This window comes from Erpetoichthys calabaricus, chromosome 8 (genome assembly GCF_900747795.2).
Source record: "Erpetoichthys calabaricus chromosome 8, fErpCal1.3, whole genome shotgun sequence".
Taxonomy (NCBI): domain Eukaryota; kingdom Metazoa; phylum Chordata; class Cladistia; order Polypteriformes; family Polypteridae; genus Erpetoichthys; species Erpetoichthys calabaricus.
The window spans coordinates 112,929,735-112,943,418 of record NC_041401.2 but is presented as its reverse complement, the minus strand read 5'-3'; the positions used below and the strand labels follow the sequence as shown (position 1 = coordinate 112,943,418).

Genomic DNA, 13,684 nt, shown 5'->3' with positions numbered 1-13,684 from the left:
TTAATATACAATGTCACTAAATAACTCAGAACACTAAAATACACATAAACTGTGATTTACCTCAAGGTTCAGGTTATACTTAAAGTATCCATCATAAATTACAGTCCATTACAGATATTAATAGTGTACAAACATTTTATTTACAATTATTAAAAACAAAAAATTATTAAAAAGAAGTCTTGAAATATGTTACCATTTTTCACCATTTTTACACCATGTTAAAAAGTTTTATGTTTTATAAAATGTTTTATAACATGCAAACTGTTAATAATAACTTATAATGGATACCTCAATTAAAGTGTTACCACGTTATTTCATATGTTAATGCACTGTCCATCAGAATAACTAAAAATGTTTATTATAAGGTTATTAAAAGCATACCTCATCAGGAGCTCCACTGCCTGGAAAGAAGTTGCCATCATCATATCGATGCAAGGACACATATAGCACGCTGGGATCAGTGTAAAAAGCTTGCTGGGTTCCATTACCGTGGTGGACATCCTGCAGTAAAACAAATGCTAATGACCTACCACTTCAAACAATGTGCTAAATGTATGACTTTTGCTATAGTTTAAAAACAGTGTACTTTAACACAAAACACTGCGCAACTTGAAACAAAGTTATATGAAAAGAAATATAATGTGTCTGTCTACTGTAACATAAAACTCAGGATTTTGATCCATACACTAATCCATTTTTCATATTACAGTGCCAAGAAAAAGTATGCAAACCCTCTGGAAATAAACGTATTTACGTATATGATTTGGAGTTACTTTGCTGACTTAGGGCCTTGACAGCCAGCAATCATCGAGGCGATAATGAATTCACAGGTTTATCAAGGAGTCATACAGGATAATATCGCAGTTGCCGTCCACCAGCTAAAGCTTCGTAAAAGCTGGGTGATGCAGCAGGACAATTATATTAAAAATCAGGAAATCCGCCTTATGGAGGGGCCCAAGTCAGAGCCCAGATCTCAACCCAATAGAGCTTCTATGGAATGACCTCAAGAGACCCATTCACACTAGACATCCAAAGAATATGGCTGAGCTGAAGCAGTCCTGCAATGAATACATTTTTATATAACAACAGCATGTACAAAAATACCTATATTGGCTTCCAAAGTACATATAGTAGATGTTCCTCAAATTCACAAGATGGTACAAGTTAGTGTCAAATCACTCTACATTGGCTTTCATGGCAGTCTTACAAAAATCTTTCACCAAAATGAGGATATTCTAGGTGACTACACTACGTTAATACCACTACTGTAATGACTAATTTTTTTTTTTTATTAAGCACTAGACCTTGGATGTCCTCTTAAAAAATATTACACAAGGTAAATTACCTTGTTCTTGCATGCATGTTTCTAATCTAAGCAATTGAGCCCAGAACTCCTCAACTGTCCTTGAACTGAGAACCTCGCAAACCACAGTGATTTTAAATAGCACCTTTGCAAAGCAAACACCATTTTAAGGCACAAATCTTTAAGTACATGTACATAATGCAACTATTTGCATACTTTGTTTATAGTTGGAGTACAATGGTGGGAAACTAAACCAGTAGACTTGCGTTTTGAACCTTTGTTCCTTAGTCACTACTCCAAATAATATTTTTCCACTGTATGTATGAATTGTATACCAGTAAACAGAATATTTCCACTGTATTGTATGAAAGGAACCCTCACTAGATGACACCTACATTTAATGCAGTGGTCTTGCATTAGCATTTCTAAAAAGAAAAATTCAAGTCTGGAATGACTTATTGTAAATATCATCTAAACCATCCATCTGCTCCTCAGCTGTTGCTTCAGGTGTTTTGTTGCATACTGAAGGCAAAATAATAAATACCTTTGTTAATATTATACACAAAAAGTATAAAAAACAGACCAGAGCCTACTACACTTACCCAGTCAACTATTAAGATCTTGCTAACACTAAGCCTTTGTTGCAACAGCTTGGCAGCAATAGCCACAGAATTGAAGTAGCAGAATCCCCTGGATAATCAAAGAAAACAATACAACATTTTACCAAAAGAATAAATAAATTTGATTTTACACAGTTCATAATGTTACACAATGCTCTTAAAACTGACTATTCCAAATCAGAGTTGTGGGGAGCTTGAGTCTATCCTAGCAGCTTTGTGTGCAAGGCTAAGAAAGTACCATGCACTGGGTCTCACTCAATTGCAACACCCATACTCACACACCAACCAAAGACAATTTAAAGCTGACAATAAGCCTAACACGCACACCTTTCAAGAAATATATAATGTTAATGCATTTCAATAAGGATTAGTGTCATCCATCAACACGAAATATATAATGTTAATGCATTTCAATAAGGATTAGTGTCATCCATCAACACCTAGTTTTTCTCTTGGTGTCCTTAGTTTGTCTTTAATATTTTAGAAATGTATGTGTTAAATTGGCCCCAATTCATGTCCCGTGATTTTTGTTACTTGAATTATTTTGGCATGGTGTGAGCATAAAGCAGGTTCAGAAAATGAATGGATAGGTGGCTGGATTAAGGGTTGTCACACACATGTGCATTGGAGATGGTTTACAGGCTTAAATAGTGTTGTTTCTCAATCGGACCAGGGGTTGGCACTGTCATCTAATCCTTCCTCCTTTTGTCCCTCTGCAGACCAGCTTTAAGACTGTGCCTCTCAGTGAATCACCACCAGTCCACCCAAAGATTACGTCACTTCTGGCACCCTTCGCTGATGTCCACCTGCCATACCAATTCCTGTCCTGGCCTCCCTGACTCCACCTCTTCCTCTAGTCCACCATATTTATAGACCAGTTTCATCATGTTAGTCAGTTCTTTTCTGAACTCGAGTGTGTGAAGGCGTATTTCATTTTTTGCCTGCATATTTTCATGAATACAGTGTGGCCATCTCCAACCCTTTTTCTGTTTGCTTCGTATTTTATCACACTGGCATAGTTGGCAGGATTTTTTTTTTTTCATTTCTGCTTGAAAATGTGAGAAAAGCAGGACATAACTTCAGTCTTTAATAACATGGCCACAGAGATTCAGAGGCTCAAGGTCTAGTAGTCAATTCACGGAGTCAGAGGCACAAGCCCAAGCCCACGTTGCCCTCCAATATGGCCAGTCAAGGGCTCCGTCCCAGGTACTGATGCTGCTTCAGGAGAACGATGATATAGAGATATATCCCCTGATTTTTGAACATATGGCAATTAGGCATCATTGGGAACTCAAAGAGTGGGTTAACATATTGGTGCCGTTCCTGAAAGGGGAGGCGCGAATGACTTATTATGACGTTGAGACTGAGGATGCCACTATGATCTTTTAAAAGCCAAAGTCATTAAGAGGTATGGTGTTTCTGCGGACCAGCAGGCGAGGCTGTGCCCCAAGCAGCAGTTCGACCCTAAGTGGCCGTCTAGACTGCAGGCTTTTGATTTATACGATAAAACCAGGGCACTGGCTACGGCCAGACATCAACGACTCAAAGCAGGTTGTGAAGCAGGTGGCCTGTGATTTTTTAGTGAACACCCTCCCCAATTTTCTCACCCAGCAGGTCTGCAGACCGGGGCAGAAAAACATGGACGACCTTACTGAAACCCTGGAAAGACATAGTGTGGCAACCCAGTTTGAGCGTACTTAAAAGTCTGCACGCCAAAGCCGGCAGGGATGCATCACCCATTCAGAGCATGCCCGCTGTGTTACAGAGTCCGCGGCCCATCCCAAGGAAAAGCACACGTCTACCCCGTGGTATTTCAAGTGTGGGGAACTTGGGCATATCATTCCAAATGGTCCACAACTCAGCGAGCCTACGGACTTTCTTGGGTTCACAACTCCTGACTCCACCTCTTCCTCTAATATTTATAGGCCAGTTTCATCCTGTTAGTCAGTTCTGTTCTGAACTTGAGTCTGTGAAGACGTATCTTCATTTTTTGACTGCATATTTTCAAGTATACAGGGTGGCCACCTCCAAACCTTTTTCTGTTTGCTGCCTATTTTATTACAAAGTATAAATATTTTTAAATTTTTCATGACATAACAACCTCTCCTTTTCTGTAACATTATAATAACACAATTCCTGCAAATGCAAATTTTTAAGAACTGACTTCACAATGCACAAATTTAAGATAAATGACATGCTATTTTCTTACAAATATTTCCTTAACTGCAAATATTTTAAACTGGCAGCTAACACGTTGCCTAAAAAGACAACAAAGGCATTTATATTTTTACATTAAATAAAACTGCATTCACAAAAATAGCAAAATGACAAGAAGCACTCAAGTTATAAAAAATATTATTCATTCATCATATATAACTGAATTATAACAGCATGATATGGAACAGTCTTCTAAAAAATTATAAAGATTTTCTGAACAAAGCCTCTCAAAATGTTTTGTTTTTGGCTTAATTCAATCATGTAAAATACTTGGAATCTGTTTGAAACAGTGCCTGTAACCAGTCTAGTTTGACTGCTGTACCTAAAATATAAAATAGATTCACCAAATAAGTATGCATCTAAAAACATATTTATTCATTTAGCCAATTTACTAACTTAATTTTGCTGTCACTATTGATGGTAAAAAACCTGATTGGTGGGCTTTTGCTGTATGGACACACATGTAGTTCAGGTTCTTTTATCAAGGACTAAGTTTACATTAACTCTATAGCATGAGAGGATGAAGTTTGAAAAATACAACACAGTAATAATCTTGCAATAATAACAAAAAGTCTTCAGATAAAAATTAAAACTTACATTGGAGTGTTTTCCTCTGCATGATGTCCTGGGGGACGTACCACAGCAAAGCCATTCTGAAACCAGAACATTGTAAGCAATTTTTTTCCACAAGCATGTAATTTTCAAAAGTAGTGTGTGAATCATCTTTCACATACTACAGGTACTGAAAATTCATTAGGTTTTGTATTAAACATAAAGATTGCTCTGACCTTCCCAAATATGGAAGATCTTGTGTTCTGTGATTCTGTGATGATGCGCTGGCAAGTTTGCATGCTATAAAACATATTGATCACTTTATTAAGTACACTGTGTATTTGGCCGTCATCATATTAGACAACATCATATCCGAAGTAGGGTATGTAAATAAAAATCCTGCCTGCCATGTGGTGCTGCTGTAGTTACAAACAATGAATACATGCTATTTGTAATGGTCAGTCTACAGGCATCTGATTGCTCAAATGTGTTCAGAAGTTACTTAGTGAAAGTGAAAGAAAAACAAGCATAGCACAGAAGCCAGTATCCAATTTTGCTAGCTTCTTAGTGAATTTACTTCTTTTGCTATAGCTGGCACACAGTGACTAAGCACAACTCATAGAAGATGCCATGGAATTCTTAAGACATGAGATGAAGCAGAGATCCACCACAAGAGAGGCTGCAATGATTTTAGTGCGTTATTAAAATTAATATGGGTTGGCATCCACTGGGCTGCAAGATCTTAAGATTTTCTTGTTAATACAGTAATCCCTCCTCCATCGCGGGGGTTGTGTTCCAGAGCCACCCGCGAAATAAGAAAATCCGCGAAGTAGAAACCATATGTTTATATGGTTATTTTTATATTGTCATGCTTGGGTCACAGATTTGCGCAGAAACACAGGAGGTTGTAGAGAGACAGGAACGTTATTCAAACACTGCAAACAAACATTTGTCTCTTTTTCAAAAGTTTAAACTGTGCTCCATGACAAGACAGAGATGACAGTTCTGTCTCACAATTAAAAGAATGCAAACATATCTTCCTCTTCAAAGGAGTGCGTGTCAGGAGCACAGAATGTCACATAGATAGAGAAAACAATCTCTAGCAAACAAATCAATAGGGCTGTTTGGCTTAAGTATGCGAAGCACCGCGGCACAAAGCTGTTGAAGGCGGCAGCTCACACCCCCTCCGTCAGGAGCAGGGAGAGAGAGAGAGAGAGAGACAGAGTTTGTTTTTCAGTCAAAAATCAATACGTGCCCTTTGAGCTTTTAAGTATGCGAAGCACTGTGCAGCATGTCGTTTCAGGAAGCAGCTGCACAAAAGATAGCAACGTGAACATAATCTTTCAGCATTTTTAGACGAGCGTCCGTATTGTCTAGGTGTGCAAACAGCCCCCCTGCTCAATCCCCATACGTCAGGATCACAGATAGTCAGTGCAAGAGAGAGAGAAGTGTAAGCAATCTAGCTTCTCAGCCATCTGCCAATAGCGTCCCTTGTATGAAATCAACTGGGCAAACCAACTGAGGAAGCATGTACCAGAAATTAAAAGACCCATTGTCCGCAGAAATCCGCGATATATATTTAAATATGCTTACATATAAAATCCACGATGGAGTGAAGCCGCGAAAGGTGAAGCGCGATATAGCGAGGGATCACTGTAATTCTTGCAGCCCAGAGGGTGAATGGAACACCAACTTCATATTAAAGAAATGTTAATAAAATAGCCATCTATATATTTAACACTTCTATAATATAATTAAAGTCACACATTTAAATGTTTCTAGCTGTAAAAATGGTCGTTAATTCCTAACAACTTTTAGCAGTTTCAAGCATAAATCGGTCTTCCATAAGTAGCTATCAAGTTTCTTTTACCTACTTACATATTTTTTGATATCTGTCCATATTAAACAGATTACAAGAAATGTAGAAACACTGTGCAGCAAAAAACATTTGAGTACCAATCAGTCCATCACTTTGGGCATGAATTTAGGATCATAAACAGAGTTTAAATAAACACAAGGAAAAACATTCCAATGTCATGAAGCCCTTGATTTAATTCAATTACCAGTGTGAACTTTGATGCTGCACTATGTTGTTTTCAACAGGTATTAGTTGTTTTAAGATGTGAATGCTTATTAGATATTTTGAAAATTTGTAAAAAAAAAAAAAAAAAAAAAAAAAGAAAACAAAAACTTACCTTTAGTTCCCCAGATGCAACTTTAAAAACCAGCTCAATGACAGATCCAACAGCATACCTAGCAGCACTAGAAGAGTGTACCTCATTCCAAATAGTGTCACTGTCAACCTGCAATAGGAAACATACATATATTTACCCGAAAGAGAATGGCCACGGAGCGTCTCGCGGGGATATAGAACATGAGATTCTCAGCACATATAAAGCGTATAAGGACAATACGTTAAGCAAAGAAGAAAGAGCAGCGCGGAGAAAAGAGACCCAAAAGCGTTGGAGAGAAAAAAAGGCAGGTAAGAGATTATGAAGGCAGTGGAATTCGGAAGACTCAAACAAACAATGGCGTGATACACATGCAGAGAAAGGAAAAGAATATGAAAGCAGTAAAATTCAAAAGTATTGTAGCGTCCCAGCCAGGTTGAACCCTTTTTTGTTTTAAGTGACTGTTAGGTCCAATTGGGGTAGGGCGGAGTACAGCACGGAAGACTGATAGCAGCGCGACAGCAGATGATCCGACTGTACCTCCTTAGAATGTGTTCAGCTGCCCCCTTCCCCCCGACAACACGAGCAGTATTATACGCCCTGAGAAAGAGCTTTAACCACGCCCGGGGCCGGAAATAAAGGACAAGTATTGTTTATACAACATTACGCGAGACAAGGCAGTGAGACATCATTTAAAACAAGTCCACTGACATCTAACCTAGCAGTTGTTGGATTGCTGTTGGCAGACATACTTCATATGCTCCCAGCTCTTAAAACAACGACAAGAGACAAGCAAAACACGCAGCTCGCCAGCAGCAAAAAGCCTGCAGATGATCAGACTGCTTCTCCTTAGTGTGCGTTCAGCCAACCTAACCCTCGCCACCCCCCTACCCCAGCCCCCTTCACAACTGGAACGACAGAGATGTGAAGTGGCAAAAGGACAGCTGCTGTACAGGCTTTGAAATGATCGGGCAGCGAGACAAGCAGAACAGGCAGCTCGCCAGCGGCAGAAAGACAGCAGATGATCCGACGGCATCTCCTTAGCGTGCGTTCAGCCGCACCCCCTTCACAACGCGAGCAGCGTTATACATCCTGCGAGAAAGAGATGTTACCATGCCCGGGGCCATAAATAAAGTATTGTTTTTACAAAAGTTTTAAAATAAAAGTCAAAATAATGCATATGTAACTATTCCCATGAAACTAACAATCTCTTTAAATTGTATATCCGGTAAACCAAACCCGGGGGTGGGCGAGCGAAGCCCCCTAGTTTTATATTAAAATGAAAAATAAACACATATTCATAAACAATATTCAGCTTGACTAGAATGATACACAAAATATAACCATATTCCAGATTAGAGAAAAAGCAAAACGCTAATGTTTATGCTATTAATGTAAAATTTTCAGATGTCCCAAAAAGACAGCTTAAATGTTCTTGCCTTTCTGACCTGGTAATTTACTTTCAAATAAGCCACTAATTTTAATTATAATTAAATAAACACTTAGAACGCAGGGTATCTCTATTTGCTGACACCAAGATCAAAATAATATGTTAAAAATATATATTTTTTTTATCTTTTACTGGATTTATTAAAAGCATGTAACATTCCATACAATAAAGTCAAACTTAACAAAACTAAATTCAATTCAACCCCCACCCTTGTAAATAACCTGTTCTTAAAAGTGCAAATGTGACTAACTAACGAGTAAAGCTACATTCCTGAACACATTTAGTGGAATTTTCTTTTCCAAAATATGAGATGTACCAACTAATCTTTACATTTAGAAGGCTACCATTAATTCAGATTCTGTATAAGTCTGAGGAAAGTCACATTCAGTTACAACTGTATTTACTGAAATGTAATTCTTAGCATGTAAACAGATGCAGAGTAGGAAAAACAGTGGTTCTAACAATAGGCATAATGCACAGTGTTATAATATATTTAGTGATTCAAGTAAAATAGCCATTTCCCTCTCCCAATTATAGCAAAATATGGAGAATATTGAAAAGAAAAACAAACAAAGGAAATGTTATGAATTCTTATATGGCCACTCAATATTCAGCATAGGTGTCACTAAAGAAAACAGTGGTATTCTGAGAATTGTGATTCTAAATGAATATACCGAACAAATCTTGCTTAAGTATAAACATATAACAAGGAAATCTAGCAAAAGATCACAAGTCTAGTTGAACCTGACATTGAAGCCAAAATAAATAGGCAATCCATCAGGTAGCTAAATGATGCATAAAGGTATTTGCTCAACAGTAATCAGCTAGTGGCAATTATGTGTACTGCAGAATGTGCAGAGGATTTTCAAAAATAGTTACCTTACACCTAGGATTCAGTGCTTTTCATATGGTCGGCATATAGTTTGCAATGTCTGTCTAAACAAAGTGATGATGGCAGAAAAAAATACTCAAAAATTCAAAGAGGACATGGAAGTACACATCTACAATATCAGTTTGGAAGGAAAAAAACCGACAAGAGCTTGGGAGTAACCAATGGAATACTACCTGTGAAGGCTGTGCTTGAGCTCAAACAGTAGTTGACCATTTTACTCACTAACTCTATACAGAATATTCAAATCAAGGTTATTTTAGTTCAGTTTCTTTGTATTTAATTTTTATTTTTAATGACACAAATTAATTAAGTTTTTATTTTGAAACAATCATTTCAGTTTAATTTTTGTTTTAGCTTAAATAATGGCTTTTTGATGATGATTAAGAACTCTATACTGTGCCAACAGTCATAGTAAAGGGATTGTAGAAAAATGCAGGTATGTCTAAAAAGGCTCAATGAGATTATTTTTGTTCCAGCTATCTATACAAAAAGAGTTATTTTCAGAACATTTTATAAAATGTCTCACCCAGGTTGTAGCAATGTCCAGCTGTTCAATGACCAAGTAGCCCTAGGCATTTTAATCTTTTGATCAAGTACTTATGATCAAGAAATTCAATAAATAGCTATGCAAATTCACTTTCTACATCTTTTAGCTGAGATGAAGTTAATATTTTTAAACCTGACTAAATTTTACTTTCTTTTTTAGGTTTGAGTTTTTTTTAGCATATTTCAGTCCTCAAACCTTTTTTTTGACATCATTTAAATGAGTTCCACAAACAAGATTGCCACCTACATCAATTACTTGCTCTTGTTACCATCATACTTGGAGGTTTCATAGAATAACTTCCTGTTTCTAGCATGTAATCTTCAAAAACATATTCTTTTAAGGCACTAACATGGTCATTAGGCTACATAGCTGTATAGTGAATAGCCATTTAGTGAAAAATGGGACAGTAGAAAGCAATATTCCCACTAAAGCACGGGTTGGCATAAGCAAAAAAAATATCACGTAAATTACCCTTTGAGCACTACTTACTCTCCCAAATTATCTATCCATAAACAATGATTTTTTTATGCATTACTTGACACACTTAAAAATGTATTTATTAATGGAGCCTGTTTACTTAACAATTCATGCAAAACCAATTCAATCACTTATTCATCAAGCTGAATAGATACACACAAAAAAAACTCAACAGCTTACTTTTTGAATACCATAGTACTTAAAAATTTAACATAAACATTATTTAAAGTTATTTAAAATTGAAAACAATTCACAACTCCACATTTTTATGGGAGTCTGCAGCACAGTCACAATCTGGATATGCAAAAATGACTACTGGAGAGAAATAGTTTTAATTTTTTTCACAAACGATGTTCTCCATCCATTCATTATCGATTCCACTTTATCCGTCAGAGGCTAATTCAAAAAAGTAAAGTTCTCAAAAATGACAACAATAATACAAGAAAATCACCAATCAAAAGCATTTAGTCAAGTTAAAAAATATTAATGGGGGACAGCAAGAACATGTAAAAGGGTGGGGTTACTGTAAATGGAGGTTTATGAGCAGTGCTGATCTGATCTCAATATCATACTACACTGGGCCCCCAGTTAGCTTTATTTAACATGCTTGCATGCCAGTGTGTATTTGCTTTTGCATAATTTACAGAAAGAGACTTTTCCTGTTCTTCTGACTTCAAACCAATTACTTTACGGTATTCTGAAAGATACTTTTTAATATGTTATGTAATTATTAAAAATTTTGACAACTTGGTGGTGGAACTATCCATCCATCCATTTTCCAACCCGCTGAATCCGAACACAGGGTCACGGGGGTCTGCTGGAGCCAATCCCAGCCAACACAGGGCACAAGGCAGGAACCAATCCCGGGCAGGGTGCCAACCCACCGCAGGACACACACAAACACACCCACACACCAAGCACACACTAGGACCAATTTAGAATTGCCAATCCACTTAACCTGCATGAATTTGGACTGTGGGAGGAAACCAGAGCGCCCGGAGGAAACCCATGCAGACACAGGGAGAACATGCAAATTCCATGCAGGGAGGACCCGGGAAGTGAACCCAGGTCCCCAGATCTCCCAACTGTGAGGCAGCAGCACTACCCACTGCACCACCGTGCCGTGTGGCGGAACTATTTTATCCTAAATGGCGGCCATCTCTGGGGCTCATCACTGATTAAAAGTTTTGAACTCAGTTGAGACTTGAGGGCTTCTGTCCATGAATAAAATATTTGGACAGTGAATTCTCAGCTTTGCTTCACCATGTTTCACAAACCCGTCACTCCAAAATGAATAACCAACAACTGTGCATGATAACATTTGTGATTGGCAGGCACAATTCAACCTGTGTCTCTTTGATTTAAATTTTCAAAGGATTCACCTATAGACTTTCCATATAGAAACTTTAGTAATTACTAGGAGGAGATGAGTTGCACCATTACTCCTTTGCAAATCTTCGGCAGGGGATTTGTTGGCTACCTTCACTGTACACTACTAGAAAATATTTTGTGCTTAAATTTAAAAATTTATGCATCCCCGCCTATGGGCTCCCCACAGTGAGAACATTAGTCAACAGTGGGCTCCTGGAAACTGGTTAATTTAAAAAAATAGAAGCAAGAGATTTTAATTCACCCATTTTAATTTTATTTCAGTTTTCAAGCAGGCAGATTTAATTTTAGCTTGATTTTTGCGTATAGCTTAGCTTTTAGCTTTGCTTTAATTTTGTTTAACAAAATGCTCTTTTAGGCATTTTAGTTTTCATTAAAGGTCATACCTTAGTTCAAATAAATCTGATACTTACGGAATAAATATTAATTATTACGTGGAAATCATTTGTTTTGGGTTTAGGTTATAAAACCTGAATTCTTAAGAAAAAGAAAAAAATGCATTTTTGTTTATTTTTTTTCCTATCTCCTGAGAGAATCCAGTTGCTACTCCATGATTACTAATTTTTGAGCCCAAACATGTTTTTTAATTTTAGCATTTCTTTAGTTTGTAGTCTTTAAAATTAAGATATCACTATCTTTTCGGTTATAAACAGTAGGAAACTGTGAGATCAAGAACGGACCATAACCTATGCTTGGCTGCACAAGAATAGTTATTATATAATGGTAGTAGAAGTAGAATGTGCAGAGTTCACTGAAATTTTTGCTTGCATGTCCAACCAACATGTAAAATGCCACCACTTTTCACAGCCATGATAAACAAGAATGTATTAAAAATACTTTTGGACTGTACAAGGAATTTAGACTAAATAGAGGAGCAATCATTACAATCTGTAAGAATGTATATCCTCCATTACAACAGACAAAAGAGGGTCAAAATTTAGTGTGCCACTTATAGATCCACCAGGAGTAGTTCTGGATCACAAGGTCCAGAGCCTACCCTGGCAGCAATGAGTGGCAAAAAGTAACCAAACCTGGATGGGGTTACTGGAAGTTTGCACTAACTTACACACACCCACACTCATTCATATCGGCTAATTACCCTAAATTGTTTCTTAGTAAATAAGTGCTTGCTGTTTGTCCTATTGGGCAAAAAAAAAATAAAAAAAAATAAAACATAAATACACGAAAATATTTCTGTATTTGTATTTTAGATACAATTTTGTCTCTGACTATTCCCGTGGGCAATTGTTAATAGTAATAGTAGTTGTTCCCATTATAATAATAATAATAATAATAATAATACATTTTATTTATACAAGGCGCCTTTCAAGGAGCTCAAGATTATACATTATACATTGACCTGAACTGTCTATGGTCATCCTGAGAAGAGTCTCAAATTTTTTATCAGCATATTCTAAATTTTGCTTTGCTTTTCATCAAATTCATTAAGAGAAACATTTTTGATAGGCGTAGTCATAACCACAGGGTTCCAAATATGTCCGATTTTGAAGTAAATCTCTACATGCTCTATGTATTATAATAAGATTATGTACAGATACATATATATATATATATACATTGTTTATGATGTAAATTAAACTAAAATTTTGATAGTACTGGATTTTATAAGAATGTGTAATATGTATAAAAACGGCTTCTCAATTTGAATGTTTGTACTGTTTTACAAACACATCATTGTGTGACTTTAATCACTTTTGAAAATTAATCAGATAGTAGGATAATGTGTGGTTAAATTTTACACCTGTTTTACTTTTACTTTAGATGGTCTTAGGACAAATAAAGTAAACTAGCCAACCCGCTACACCGCATAATTATTTATTGATAGGTGAACATTTCCTGAAAGACAGTTTTCCAAATGGGGTGGGTTTGAGGATACGACTGTGAGTGAATGAACAGATGGAACTCTGGAGAGAGCAACATATTGTCCATGACTGAAAACTGGTTTTGGCAGATACAGGCATATCTTTTTGAAAGTTTGTCCCTGCGCCTTATTAATTGTCATTGTAAAGGCCAATCTAACAGGAAATTGTCTGCGTGTAAAAGTA

General features: G+C 36.8%; 1 protein-coding gene across 1 annotated transcript in view; it reads right to left on the bottom strand.

Annotated features, from left to right (window-relative positions):
* Window positions 1–13,684, bottom strand: part of hdac4 (histone deacetylase 4) — a 552,364-nt gene that overhangs the window by 75,724 nt on the left and 462,956 nt on the right. Inside the window, 4 exon segments of the mRNA XM_028807299.2 lie at window positions 382–501; window positions 1,906–1,993; window positions 4,738–4,793; window positions 6,888–6,995. Coding sequence (XP_028663132.1) covers window positions 382–501; window positions 1,906–1,993; window positions 4,738–4,793; window positions 6,888–6,995 — 372 coding nt within the window.